We start from the raw sequence: 15,126 nt of genomic DNA, 5'->3' as shown, positions 1-15,126 counted from the left end.
AATGTAAAAAGATACCAAGGAAGTAAAAATAGTCACTGTAAACTCATTTCTGTAATGACATTTCATATTTTAATGCACTTAATATCCTTAGCTAAAACAGAAACAATAACAGTGACAACTACACTACTGTCATGCTTAAACAAGAACTTAAGGAAGGAATGAAAAGACAGTTCAGTTCATTCCCAAAATAGTTAACAACTACTCCTAGCATTAGGGTGTGTTACTCAATTCCAAAGTAACCGCTGGATTCAGTTGATGTGGAGCCCCTGGCATGTGACAAAGCCTTCAGCGAAGCTGCCTGCTCCAAGACATGTGACTTGTGGCAGAAAACCAAGCTCAGCTGCCTGCCAGCAATAGCTGGATCTTTAATGCATACCATCTGCTGAGACCAGTTAAAAGTGAGAAAATAAGGAATTATATGTGTCTACACTATTTAGTATATAATGATTTAAAAAAAAAAAACTAAAATACTGAAGTTAACTCTCATTAGTAACAGTTTTTCAAGAAAAGTATACCAGATAAAGATTTACAACAACACATCACACAACTTTGAAACTTTTAGGAACATCCTGCACAACTGATGTTTCTTAAAGCAAAAGTAGTTTCGACTCATTTTTGATAATCACTGTTTTTCCTTTCTGTAATTCTTTCTATGGAAAGAGATCTCAGACTTTCCCTTCATTGTTCTTCTGCTGGAAGACTGTTTTGTTTTCACATATGAACCAAAACCAACAGCAGAGTAATCCAGACCATCCACAAGAGAACCCACACACCTGCACTGCCTGTATGTATTCTTCCGGATTCATTGCCAAAACACATTTTTCCCTGTTTTCATTTAACACTGTTACAATACAAATGAAGTGCAGAAAACATCACTCATGTAGAAGACTTCAGACACACCATACTGTATTTTAAATGTACACGGGAAGGCAAAAAATTAACTGGCAATTTAGGAACTTTTTCCAGAATTAAAAAGCATTAAAACTTGCACAATTCTGAATCCCTACTCTTAATTGCAACCACAGCCCAGGCCAATAAAATTAAACTGGAGAATTAACAATTCCATCCTGTATTCATTCCAGTAGAAACTCCACTTCATTAAAAATAGAAGAAAAATTAATTTAGAATTAGAATTTGACATTTAAAAAAAACTTCCAAGTTTTCTTTTAGCTAAATAAATGACAGAGCGGAACCCTCCTCTGAGTGTTGGAAGACAATTCATACTGGACATTTAGTATTCAACTACACATTCAATAAATATCACCTGTGTAAAATGAAAAATAAGAAAATCCATATGAAGAAACAGCTTCCACAGGATAGGTAATTTCTGTATTTCTAAATAAATTAGCATTTGCTTTATTCCTGAATTTATGAAGGATGTGTTAGGCTGCCTTTTGCATTTTTCAGCATCGTATAAAAGCTATGTCATACCTCAGAGTAATAATTCCACGTGTTTGTTCGCCAATCTCCAGCATTTTGTAAATATTTTACAGACTCTTAGTGCACAATAGCTGAATAAATTAAAGAATGTGAAACTACAGGTCTTTCTGTCTATGATTTCCACTAGTAGCAACCTCAATTGTGCAAACAGATAATGCTTTGAGTACATACTACATCTGTCAACATTTCAAAAGGAAATAAGCCATTTAAACAAAAAGTGTGATTTTGTATATGTGCCTAAAAATGCACATCTAACCATTAGCTTCTTTTGGATTCCCAGGTGCTCAAAAAAAGAACTGACTCACACAAGAAAACTTCCACTTCCCCATTAGCAATCTACTTAACATCTGTGCTATCTATACCTCTTCTTCAGAGGCCAATATTAAAAATCACTTGACCACTAGTCATGCAAGAAAGGAACCCCGCAATTTGAAATTCCTGTAACATCTTTTATTGCTCTCATCCAATCTGTTAGGAGCTGACACTTTCAAAAGGTCATTAACCTGATGCCTTAACATCCTGCACCCATCTTTTGCGCAGTACTCGCAATAATCACTTCAGTTTAATCTCACACACAAAATTCTGAACAAAACAAAGAATATTTGACGATATCACTAGAAAATTAAACGCCAGACTAGTAAATAGTGACATCGTGATGAGCTGTCTGGAATACCCAGAGGCATGGGCTCATTTAAACAAAATGTGTTTTAACACACACAAATGCCAAGTTACAGATCTCAGCCTAGATAATACATCAAGCCATACCTAAGCAGCAAGCACTCATATCCTTGAAAGCAACTCTGAAGACAGATAACTAAAACCATACTTCCTCTGCAAAGTTTTGGAAACATCTAACACAACTTGGCTTGTTTAACTGTTAGTAGCAAGTCAAAGGCACTACTACAAACAGCAGGGATGAAGGCAACACTGGGAAGTATTTCTGAAGAACTTTTAAACTGAAGAACTAGAGAAGGGGAGGAAGATCAAGAGCTGATGAAATCTTTGTGTGCAGATAGATTTACAGCAAGAACACTACTGGCTTTTAATCTACATAGTAAAAGGTGAACTGACTGCTGTTTACAGAATTCATCAGACTGGCCAATTCTTATGGAAAAGAGCAAGTAAATTTCAACAACAAAGACAACTTAGGCAGCAGATTTAATAGCAAAAGGGAGGGTAAAATTAGGTAGGATGCCCTCTCAGAAGCATTAGCTATACATTATGCTTGTATCAAACAAGATGTTCAATCCAGTAATAACGATATAAAATATAAGGGCCATGACAAAAGAGATGTCAATTTAGACTTAATTTTCTCTTCTGACCTTTGCAGCCATTAAGATTCTCAAAATAACTAGACAAGTTAATTAATTTCCACAATACCAGTGACAATGAGGCCACAATTCCCATTTTACAAAGAGCAATCAAAAAGACATTAGTATTTAAAATTATTGTAACTGAAAAAGAGAGAAACCCAAAAAACAACAAAACAGCCCTAAAATCAGGGATAATTCTAAACATTACATTGTAACAAGAATGGAAAAATACAGAGCACATCCCTACTTCCATCTCAGAAAACCACTCTATAGGATGCTGAAGATCCCACCATATTGGAGGCCACTGTGGAATACCCCAGTGCTGGTATTCCACTCCTGCCATACCCTCTGCCTTCATTAAAAGAAAAAAAGCTTAGTAGGAATCACATGAGACTTGCCCTGTGAAGGTTACAAAATTTCACTTGGGAGAGATGTCTGCATTAGTGCAAACCAATAATTCACTAAGAACATATGCTTTGCATGGTTTAAACTCATGAAAACTGTAGTCTATTGTTGACAGCAATACTTACTCTAATTTACTCACTGCTGCACTCCAGCACAAAAGTGTAACAATGACCTGACTTTATTTTTTCCTTAAAATAACAAAACAAGCAAATCTGTAAGACACAAAACGTGAAATCACCTTGATACCAACAGAGCTGCTCTCTCAGCCTGCTAGTTTTTCCGTAATTGTCAGAGGGCACTTTACTGTCTGAATTACAAAGATGCTTTGTAAAGAAAGGCAGCCCAGACTGTAAACATATTCCTGAAAATCTGCACTTCGGATTTCTATCCCTATCTCTAAATTATTTTTTTTTTGTTCATATATCTAAATTTGATTTACTGGAGTTTTGCAATCCTGATAAAGACAGGAGAATGTAGTTTTAAGAAGGTGGAGGTAAAGCTAAACTGTTCCACATTAACAGTCTCACTAGCTCACATCAACAGTCTTTGGTCCACTAGAATTTCTTCTTATACTTACTAGCAAATACAATATAAAGTTATACACGTCTTCCCTAGTGAATAGATACTTTGAAAAGAAAAAGGTTCAGTGTGAATTAAAGTAAACATATTTGATCTAAAAAATGAACTGAAAGGATTTCTATTTTACACATTAGAACCCTAACATATGACCCTTTGTACAATTTGTTTGTATTTGTCAAATGAGCTGATAACTCCTGGTAATTTTTTGCTTACCAAGTCTGTTAATGCCAAATATACAGAGGTAACTTACAGAAGAGCCAAACAAGAAGATGTTTTCTCCTTCTGAGCACTGATAAAGCCTATTTCATCTGCTGTGTAAAAAAGGTTTTAAGCAGGTCTTACTTTGTTATACCACTGCCTTAATCTAAAAATTTTCATTGTGATTAATTGCTAAGTAATTTTACTCTGACAGATAGCAACAGAAAGCCTGACCAGAAGAGCTCTAATTTTATTTCACAAAAAAATTGAAACAATTGCACGAGGTGAAAAATAATAAATTGAAACACCTAGGCAGAAAAGAGCTATATTAATAATGTGAGATTGCAACTAAGAGCCTCTACATACATTTAAACTGTTACATGTAATTTAAAAGACAAAAATAGCCCATAATTTCAATTAAGTTTATATTAAATGCATTCTTCAAACTCCTGTTCAAGTGGATTTAATAGTGCACAGTTTAACTACAATTTGGGACTAACACTTATAATCACAACAGTTGTGCTGTTTTACTCCAACTAAACTACTTAACAAAACCATTTCTCCTCATTCATTAAGTTTCTGTGGTTCAAGTTAGTGGCTTTTGTTGCTGGTAGAACATTAGCCATTCTTCATCCAAGTGACTAGCAGAGTCCGTGACTCATTATCACCAGAAGATGAATATGCCACTGATTTTTGTAATGTTAACATATGAGTAACTTCCAAAATCAATTAATTGGATGTAATATGTAAATCTGGGAAGAAGTAAAGAAACATCAATTATTTGGCAGCACTACCTGTTAATCAGCTGCATACCCTGAAATCTGCTGTGGTGCTGCTAGAACTCTGCAAGAACATTATGAAATACATCACCCTGCATGTGTGCCTGCTTCCAGTTTGGAGCTGACCTGAAACACTAGTTTCAATATTCATTACTCTTGTACAAAAGCAAATTATTACTTTTATTATTAGCTATATCATTTCCTTCAGTACATGTCTGCAAGAAACTCTTGCACACATGAAGTGTAAGATTCTGAATCCAACATTTCAATATCTTTTTTTTCCATTCAACTTTGCGCTTTCCTGGCTAAATAAGACTGTGTATTGCACTTAACTCCTTAAGAAAGCAGTATGGAAACTATGTTGTGGTTTTAGAGATGGTGCATAGCATTCATGACAATACTTCTAATGTGGTCTTGTTTCAGTTTTGCCATCCTCACCATACACAGCTTTCAATCACCAGATGTACTTCACTAAAATGATAGGCTTCTTCTTAGCTTACATCACAAAAGCAAATAATTTCTTACGTAAAAGTGGAGTAATACTTAATATTTAAAGTTACTCTAACTAAGCTGTGAAAAACATCCCATTTCATTCTCCAAGAAATTAACTGTTTTAAAAGTCCATCTCAAAGTTGCTGAGTTTCATAGATTAAAAACTTTCTTCAAAATTTTGTCAACATAAAACCAATAGAAATGAACCATTCCAAGACCTTCAAATAACATGTGCACAGCATCCAAAAACCTGGAAATGCTCTTCTTAGTAGAAGAAAAAGAATTTGTAAAGCCTAGAGACTGGTTTTCTTACCAACAGAAAAATATATCCATATTCTCTATCACGCATGCACTGAAAATATTTTCAAGATTAGTTCCTGAAAAAAGAGTTTAGCAGCCCTCCTCTCACACAGTAAATCCCCTCTTTCAGCAAGCACCAATTCTTTTAAAAAACAAGTTGAAAAATAACTATAAAATATTACCCATTATTATTTTAGTTATACCCTCTCAGCACATGACAATTTTGGCTACTTGAACTGTCATTTGAAAAGATTTTAAAAATACTTTTCAAGATGTCATCTGTTTCTTACAGAGTTCCAAAATAAAGTCACCTTGAAATGCAGGCACCCATAAGCAAACAAGACAATACTGAGTTCTCACTGACGACTGTATACCTTTCTCTGCTTCTCCCATTATTTCCACTCATGCAGTTCCACCTCCAGTGCTCATCAGACACCTCCCTATATGCTGTAACTCACTTAACAGCAGAAAACAACCTGCTTCAGAAGGTTCAAAGAGCAGCTTGCACTTGCAGAGAATTAGAGGAGTCCAGTAAGCCCTGACAATGGCAGGAAGAAGAGTGTGGTTGGGAGGGACAAAAAGGGTGAGTGACAAATGAGAAGAAGGTAATGATCTACCATGTCAGCTCACCAGACACCACGGTACCAGATCACATACTTCAGTACATTCGCAGAGCCAATAAAAAGTAGCAGTTTCAACATTATTGCAAAATCACTTCAACAGGCAGAGAACTTTGGCAACTTCTTCCCCTATTTACACTTCATTCTCTTCTTTTTAAGGAAAACTTACAAGAGCAAAAGAAACAGAGAACTTAGAAGACCAGTAAAATTACACTATACCAACACTCAAAATAAAAATTAAAATGCCAAATGGCATTTTAAATACTTCTTCTTTCAGACATAAATAATTTCAAAACCAGAAGACCAGTAAAATTACACTATACCAATACTCAAAATAAAAATTACAAATGGCATTTTAAATACTTCTTCTTTCAGACATAAATAATTTTAAAACCACAGCAGTGCAATAACAAAGCATTCATTATACACACTTTAAGAAACAAAACCTTGGACTATCTAATTCATTTATACAGAAATAAAAGTCTATTCTAAATAAGATGCATAAAATCCACAAGTTTGTGTTTTTTAAAGTTGACATTTCATTCCTGATTCTCAAACACCCAGAAGATAACCTAGAAAATGCTTATGCCTAGTTCTACACCAGTATAGAACAGAATATCCTGAAGCAAGCAGCTCACCCAGACTAATCAGAAAAATTCATTCTTAACTACCAAGTTTATTTCTACAATGGTGAATTCTGAGACTCCCCCAGTATCAGCAGTATGAGGATAGACAAATAAGTTTAATGGATCTCACTACAGTAAGGCTCTTCAAGCCAAAATTTTACCTCTAAGCTCACCAAGGCAAAGAACAGGCAGCTTCAACTTCTAAAGCACTGTATAAAATTGTGCTCAATGCTCTGCAACTACTACAAATCCAAATTTTAGAGGTGTATGAATTTTACATTTCCTGTAATAAATACAGTCATGTGAACAGCTTTGAATAGGTAAGTGAAAACTGTTTCCTTCAGAGCTACAAAACTAAACAGTGTAACAGACCTTCTCAAGTGCTTCTAAATTCAGTCCTAAAAAGCAGGATGTATCTGAAAAACACCAGCCATATTTTATTATTAAAAGAAAGTGAGAGCAATGAACAAAACCATGGGAAGGAAGAGAGGCAAGAGCGTGAAAATCAGAATTGAAGAAACCAACTAAAAAAGTAAAAGTTGTGACTGCTCACACTTTTGCCACCTCTTCCAGACTAGTGCTGGGCTCTCACAGGAAGTAGTGTAACACCAGCACAGCAACACCCAAGTAACAGAAGTGATTATATCAGCATTTTGTGCTGTGAGAAACATAAAAAGGATTGAGTGCAGGGACTGTGCTATACTGCATGTACAAATGCAGTTGAGAAGGGGGGTGGCATGAACAGCACCGTGCCCCATAGAAGGGGCAAAATATTTGTGTGAACAATGGTTACTGTTATTCGTGATTTTTGCTTGGACTTGCAGAACTCAAAAAGAGCTACTATATCCCTTGATAAAAGTACTGTGAGAGTATGGATACTTATATATATATATGTATATATATATATGTATATGTATGTGTATATATATATATAATCCTAGTGCAAAAAAAGTTTCCCTACCAAAACAAAGCACACACAAAAAACCAAAAATACAACCACTTCCCCCCCCACAAAAGAAACAAATAAACAAAATAAAAACCAACACCCCACACATACACACACACAAATCCACATCATTTAATTTAAAGAAATGCATTAAGAGTTGCAACAAGCTCCTGTGTCAGAACAGGCACTGTGTATCAACCAAACAACAGTACATTTTTAATCAGACATGGTACTTCACATGACATTAACAGAAACACTTGATTTCAGTGATCTAAACTGAAGTTCAGTTTGTAAAAACATTTTTCAGGCTGAAAGTTTCTAGGAATGTTAAATATTACATTCAGCTGCAGAAAGGGGAAAACAACATTCCATAAAGGAAAGCCAGAACTACTTACGTTTCAAAACAGCGATCCACGTTGTCTGACATCAGAAGCAGCATGCAGAGCTGTTCCAGTGCTATTAGCTGCATATCCCTTTCATCCCCCTGCCCCATCTGCAGCCATTCCAGCAACGTGTCTGGATCCACATCTGCCATGGTTTTTATTTAAAAAAAAAAGCCGCCTCCACTTCAATCAAAAAGTACCAAAAATATCCTTTAATTGTAGAAGCCAGACTAACTTCAGCACAATTAATTTCTCTCTTCAGTCAGCCTCACACTTTTGCAGTTTCCACCTAGCAGGAAAAAGTAAAAAAAGTCATCATCACAACCTTGTTGAACTTTCTGTATTTGCTCCTCTCTGGAATGTATAGCATATGTTTGGGATAAAATTAACGTAATTTTCACATCTCTTATCACAAATGGGGTTTTTTCAAGCTTTATAAGCAAATAAATAGTAAAGAGTTTGTTCTGTTTTGAGGATAACTCAAAACTGACGTTAGAAAAATTGTGCTTAATCCTTTTGTGTATTCTTAAAGCTAAGAGAAAGAAAGTGATGTCTTGCCCATCCCCCTCCTTTAATATCACTTTATAATAAAGTGTTCAGCTTTATGAGAGATGGATAACCTCCTCATGAAAATATTCAAATATAGAAAGATAATGAATTTCACATTTTAAATAGAAATCCATAAAATAAAAAACTGATTTACAGACTTTCAGAACCTTCAGAATCCTTTTAAAAGTTGGAAACCTTCATCTTTTTAAACATTCAAACATAAGGAAAAGAGACACTTTATGTCAAAGGATAAAAAAAAACAACTTAAAAATCACTTTAAATTTCAAGAGCTAGGGAGTTTGTTGGGTTATTTGGGGACTTTTTGGAAAAAAAATATTTAATTAAAAGCTTTCAAAAAAATCCAGTAAATAATTCAAATAACTCACATACATATAAGGAAAACAACATTATTTGCTGGCCCAATGCCATAGTTGTACATGCAAGCTGAAGACCAAAAAAGTCCCCTCGCCTAAACTTTGTGTTTAACAAACAGTCAAATTCACCTCCCTTGCCTAAAAACACACCAAACATGACTATCTTCATATAAAACCTAGTGGGTTACAAACCAATCTCTCCAAATTAGGCATAAAAAAAATAATACTCTTTCAAAACACAGCTCAGAGAAGAACAACTAGTTTATGAAAGTCATAGGTAAATATGAAATGCTGGACAGTATCCCCACAAACAGGGGGGAGGTGATGTGGGAGGAAGAAGCTTGATCTGGACAAAGTCTGCCTACTTGTTTACTTGCTGCTAATGAGTTAATAGTTAAAAAATAACCCCATCAAGGGCATGTCTACAAAAGGGAATCAGAAATTACTATTATATGAAGAAACACACACTGAATCAGCTCTTTCAAAATAGCTTCAAACTCAAAGATGTTACAGAAGTACAACAGATAGGATTTTTATATCATTTAGAACCATAATATTACAGATCACTCAACTACTGCTTACCAGTTACGTATTCGATATTATTTTACTCTAAAAAGTAATTTAATATTAGTAAACTGGTTTTCTGTGTGTTAAACACTGCCTATGACTCTCCAAGATGTTTACAGACTGCATTTCCTGCTCTAATTCTACATAAAACTACTTTCAGACATTAAAAGTAGGATCGTATTATAAGTATTCTCTCCTTTACACGACTAAATCCCTATTTCCGGGAGCGGAGAGATGAGTGATAGCGAAAGAAACAAGAAAATTAAGAGACAGCGAAAGTGGGGTAAGTTCAACACAGGCACCTGCTGTTCCCACACCCCAGACGGGCTGCACAGGAACCCCCGCACGGAGCACGGAGCGCGGCGAGCGGCCGGACCCGCGGGCGAGGCGCCGCCCGGGCCTGCTCGCACACCCCAGGCGGGCCCCGGGCCCGCGCGGCGCTTGGGCCCCTTCCCCACACGGCGCCGCCCGGGGCAGGGGAGGCACCGCCTCCAGCTCCTCGCCGCCCCCGCACGGGGCACCCGGCGGCGTGAGGGGCTCCCCGGCAGCGCCGCCCCGCTCTGCCCCGGCCCCTCGCACAGACTTGCCGGCACTCGCCGCCTCCCCCGGCCCGCAGCTCCGGCCCGCTCCCTCCCGGCCCGACAGGCCCGGGCAGCGACGCTCGAGTTCCCGGCGAGCCGCAGGCCGCGCAGGGTGACCCGGCCTGGCTGCTCGGGAAAGGCGCCGTCTCCCAGCGCGGGCCGGAGAGGCCCCGCGCCCCCCACAGCCGCTCACCTCAGCCTCCCGCAGCCTCCTCGCCGGAGCCGAGCCCTCCTCAGCGCCACGCCGAGAGCGGAGCAGCGGCGCGGCGGCGGCAGCCCGAACCCCGCGGCAGGCGGCGGCCAGCGGCATCCATGGCGCTCCGCCCGCTGCGGGGTGGGCGGGCGCGGCAGGAGCCGCGCTCGGGGGAGCTGCGAGCCGCGGCCCGCCGAGCCCCAGTCGCGGCCTGCCCGCCAAGGGCCCTCCCGGCCCCGGTGGCCTTCCCCTGTCCGCGCGGGGATTAATTTTTTTTTGAGTTTACAGGTCATTTTATGTCTTGCCATATTCTGATTATTTATTTCGATATAGTATTCTTTACATTTATGGCGGGGCTTATACTTTTCAGGGGTCACTCTCGAAAACACGGATCCCCATCCCGCACCTCCATTAAAAGGGATCTGGTGAGCGGATTTGAGCGTCGCAGAGCTGGGTGTTAGAGAGCGAAGGTTTTAGTTTGCCCTTACCGAGCAGTGAGTTTGAAGAGCTGCAAGTACGCCGTGTAGCTTGAGACGCCTTTTGCAGTAGAGTGGTCCGCTGCCATACCTGCTGCAAAATGCTGTGCAAGTACTTTGCACATGATTAAAAGACAAAGGAAGTAAACTGCTAAAAATTTAAAATGAGGGATTTTCAAAATAATTTCATTCTCTGTAGTATGACATGCTTTGCAAAGGAATTTAAGCCTATTAATATAAGTACAGTCAATAAGATTATTGTGCATTTGAATGTCAGTCCTACCTACATCATAGACATTTCCTGTAATTAGAAGGCTAAAACTACACACTGAACAAAAAGGTAGTAGCAGTCATGCTGGGTTAAAACTTGCCGAATGCCAACATTTTTATTGGTCAATGTTGTAGTAACACGTCTAGAAGGTGTTATCTTTATTGGTGCAGGTTTTATTCAGAACACAAGTAGTTCTTTTGTCTCTGTTTCTGATCTCTAAGGCAGCTTAGTCTTTCTGCCTTACCATATTACATCTCTGGTAACTGCGACTTGTTCCAGCTCAGCTGAGACTTCACTATGTATCCTTTGCCTGTGCTTGTCTGTCAGAGGTCAGGAAAACTTCTGATATGCTTAAAGTTAAGGACACAAGGCAGTAGAAGGACTGAGTCTACAGTCTTTTAATTTAGAAACTTGGTCTTCTTTAACTTTTCACCAGTGCAGAAGCAGCAGAATTAGGCCAGGCTTATGAGACGTGCACCTGCTAGGTGAGCTTGTTCCTGTTGCATGATGCTAGAACAGTTGCCTTTGCTTTTTTCATGAAGAAAAGTTTCAGATAAAGAAATATTGTTATTTTCTTCTGAATACCAAAAACTTTGAAATCAAACAAACATTTCACTCTTTTCACATGAAATGCAGTTTCTGGTTCAGGTGTCTGGACAGATACATAACATACATTATTTGTGGCCAATACGAGGATATAAAAATACAGATAAATTTAGAACAAAATCAAAATTTTAAATATTGTACTTGAATATGAATCATGGATTTAAAGTACTATTAAGCAGGAGTACAAAACTTAAATACTGGAAATATCTTTCAGATATGAAGTTAGTTCTAAAAGGAGAAACATAAATACTTCTATGTCCTGTTGCATTAATTGACCAATTTCATATATAAATTTCTTTTTTTTTAACTCAAAGAAATACATTGAGTAACGTATTACAGCTTCAGTTAGGAATCAGGATCTTTTTTCATTCTGATACACTTACAGTATTTAAGAGCTTAATATTTTTGTTCCTCGTTATGTGATTTCTTCTCACTAGAACAAATCTGAAAAATAATGCTGACTAGATAATTTCTGCTTCATTGATTATATACTTCTTACAATATATGTGTGTTCATTGACTGATTGATACTTTTTTCACTTCCTGTGCTGATGGGCATTCAAATTATTTTCTATACTCTTTCTCCATTGAAATACAGCACAGCAAGTGATACCCCTGAAGTTACTGTTTCAGACTCCCTCTGTGTGCAGAGGGAGTCTGATCCAGACTAGAACTGCCTCTTCCAAAGTGGCTGTTCTTTAATACTTACTAAGAAGGAAATCACTAGCAAGCAAGAGTGCACTTAGCAGATAAGAAAGACATCTGAATTGCATTTGTATGGAATTACTGACATTCATTTGAGTTTTCACACAGCGAAGGTTTGTTCAGACCCCCAAGTTTCCAGCCCATGTCCATCATTCCATTGGTGCTGGGCCTAAGACGTCTGAAGAAGGAGAACTTTACATGGATTAGTGCAGCCAGAAGGGGAAGGCAAGTGATGGAATATATTGAAGTGACAAGAAATGGAGCTTGACTGTCGTAGCTGCTTGAAGAAATTGCTTTCACACACTGAGCGTTTTGTGAAACTTGTGAAAACAACTCCCATTCCCCATGCTTGTGCAAAGTACATATTTTTCAGTCAGCTAAAAAATTACCCAAATGCTAACACTAGCTGGCACGCACATCGTGTATGACCTTGGCCTAATCCCTTAATCACTGCGTGTCTCTGTCTCCTCCTTTACAAACAAGGAGATAGTAATGCTGGAGTCAGAAATGTCTTAGCACTTATGGAACTGTGACTTCCTGAGGCATATTACTATATTAAGTCTAAAACAATGCCATATATTTATGACTACACTTGAGCAGACCACACATGTAAGTGACTGACAATGCCTTTGGAAATTAGGCCACATAAGGTCAACATAGATTGATCTTTGTAGAGTGTTATATTGAGCAATTACCATCATTTTTGCTGAGTATTTACCTGAAAATTAAAACCTGGCTTAAAAAGAGAAAATGTCAGCACAATTACTAGAATAATGTCAGGGACATGTGAACAACAGTAAAATATGCCACGTAGGTAACAAGGATCAGGGTTTGGGTTGCTGACACAGAGAGATTCTGAGACATGTTGTAAAGGACACCTCACTTGAGACAGCTTCTCAACATTGCAGATGTTCTCAAATGGATTTCATTCTCTTTCAAAAGAAGTCACTTCTGGCTAAGATTCCACAAAATCTTCTCACTATGGGAAAAAAAACTAAGTGTTTTTTCACTTATAGCTCTAAGAAAAATAACATTTATTCCTGCTTTTATATTATATTCAGGCTGATGCTTTCTATATGGTTTTAGCTGATAGCAGAGGGAATGTTATGGGCACTCTTAATGTCCATGTGTGATACTAAGGATTGAAAACTTCAGACTGGAATGACTGGGCTCTTGTTACAGAAAATAAAAAAAAACTGGCCTATAATCAAGCTGAAATACACCTACAATTCAAACAAAACAAAATTGGCCTATAATCAAGCTGAAATACACCTACAATTCAAACAAAACAAGAAGACTCAGATTTTTTTTTTTAAATTGATACAGCAACTAGAAGCCAGCGTAACTGATGTTTTTGTTAGCTCTCTGCCTACTTTGGCGTACATGCCAAGTTGATGTTTCCAAAAATATCAGTCCTCTGTAGTAAATAGATCAGGAGGTGATATAAGCAGACCCCGAACACCTCCATCAGTTCAAGGGAGTGGTTTACACTGAAGACCAGGGCTGTACCCAGTGAAATAAAACTGTTAGGTTATTTATGGATTATTTATTCTCGCACTTTAACTCACTTTTCTCTGCCACCCACACAATAACATAGTTGAAAACACTTAAATTACCTACTCCTCCAAATCCAAAAGATTAGTAATTCCATACATTTCATTATTTGGATGAATGCTATACTTCTAAAGAAAAAGTTACTAAATGTTTACTACACACTTCAAAGCAATGAGGTCATATATTACAGAAGCTTTCTTGCTATATTAAGATTTAGTTTTATAGAATGTGGCATAGTGTTAAGATTTTCTTATGGATTTTTTTTTTTAATAAACAAAAAGCAGTTGTGAAAAGCTTTTTGGATTTAAATCCTCCTACGTTACCACAGTCTTTTCTTAGCCACTCCACTGTTGCACAAGCCTGGGGAGCACAAACATAGTGTCAGCGTCTTGACTTTCCAGAAGTGCGTGCCAGCCTTTGCAGCCCTGGCACCGGCGCACAGTGCCCGGCGAGCTGTGTTTACGAGGCGGCTCTGACGCAAGCCCGCAGCAGGAGCCGGCTGGGAGGTTTCCTCCTCGGGAGCCGGCCCTTGCCGCTGCGCGTCCGGGCGGTGAGCGCCCGGCGCGGCTGACGTGACAAACACGCGAGCGCCGCGCTGGGCTCACCGAGCCGCGGGCTGAGTCATGGCACGGCGGCGGGACTCCTCCCCTGCGAGCTCCGCTTCCTGGGAGCGCCTTCCTCAGCCAGCTGCCCTCGCAGCTGACTGCACAGGAGCGTGTTTTACAGAAGGCTGCCGGTACTCGGAAATTATCTTTCCTTCTTTCTGAACTCAAAATCATAAGCATTAAAGTGTTTTTTCCTAAGTAAACTCACTTATGTGGAGTTTTTTGTTTGTGGAATGCTTTTTATTTCAAATTTACTTTTTTGCTCTGCCAGGCTGAAGACTGAGAAGTAAGTAAACTTTGTATCAGTTAAGTAGTTTCTACCTCAGTTTAGCTTTAGTTATATCACTACTTTGGACAGAAAATAGAAATTAAGCTGCCCTTACTCACGTCCCTTCTACCTCCAGCTGCCGAGGGGAAAGTGAGACAGAACTTAGGCAAGAGTTCTCTATTTCAGGCTCCTAGCTCTACCCCGTCCACTAGCACTGTGGGCAACAGCAATAAATCCTGATCCAAGGCAAGTGCAAGGAAAGATGAGTGACTCAGATCACAGGACTTGTTACTGTTT

At 38.6% G+C, this 15,126-nt stretch overlaps 1 protein-coding gene across 11 annotated transcripts in view; it reads right to left on the bottom strand.

Annotated features, from left to right (window-relative positions):
• Positions 1–10,499, bottom strand: part of HECTD1 (HECT domain E3 ubiquitin protein ligase 1) — a 60,845-nt gene extending 50,346 nt beyond the window's left edge. For all 11 annotated transcript variants that reach the window (XM_039705314.1, XM_039705322.1, XM_039705324.1 and 8 more), the window contains exons 1-2: positions 10,346–10,499; positions 8,094–8,370 (exon numbers count right to left, since the gene is read on the bottom strand). In XM_039705314.1, coding sequence (XP_039561248.1) covers positions 8,094–8,233 — 140 coding nt within the window. In that variant the 5' untranslated portion in view covers positions 8,234–8,370; positions 10,346–10,499. The remainder of the gene's footprint in view (positions 1–8,093; positions 8,371–10,345) is intronic.
• Positions 10,500–15,126: the final 4,627 nt, after the last annotated feature.

The sequence above is a fragment of the Passer montanus genome, unplaced genomic scaffold, assembly GCF_014805655.1.
Source record: "Passer montanus isolate IOZ18808 unplaced genomic scaffold, ASM1480565v1 scaffold18, whole genome shotgun sequence".
In the NCBI taxonomy this organism is placed as follows: Eukaryota; Metazoa; Chordata; class Aves; order Passeriformes; family Passeridae; genus Passer; species Passer montanus.
This window is presented reverse-complemented; position numbering and strand designations above follow the sequence as displayed.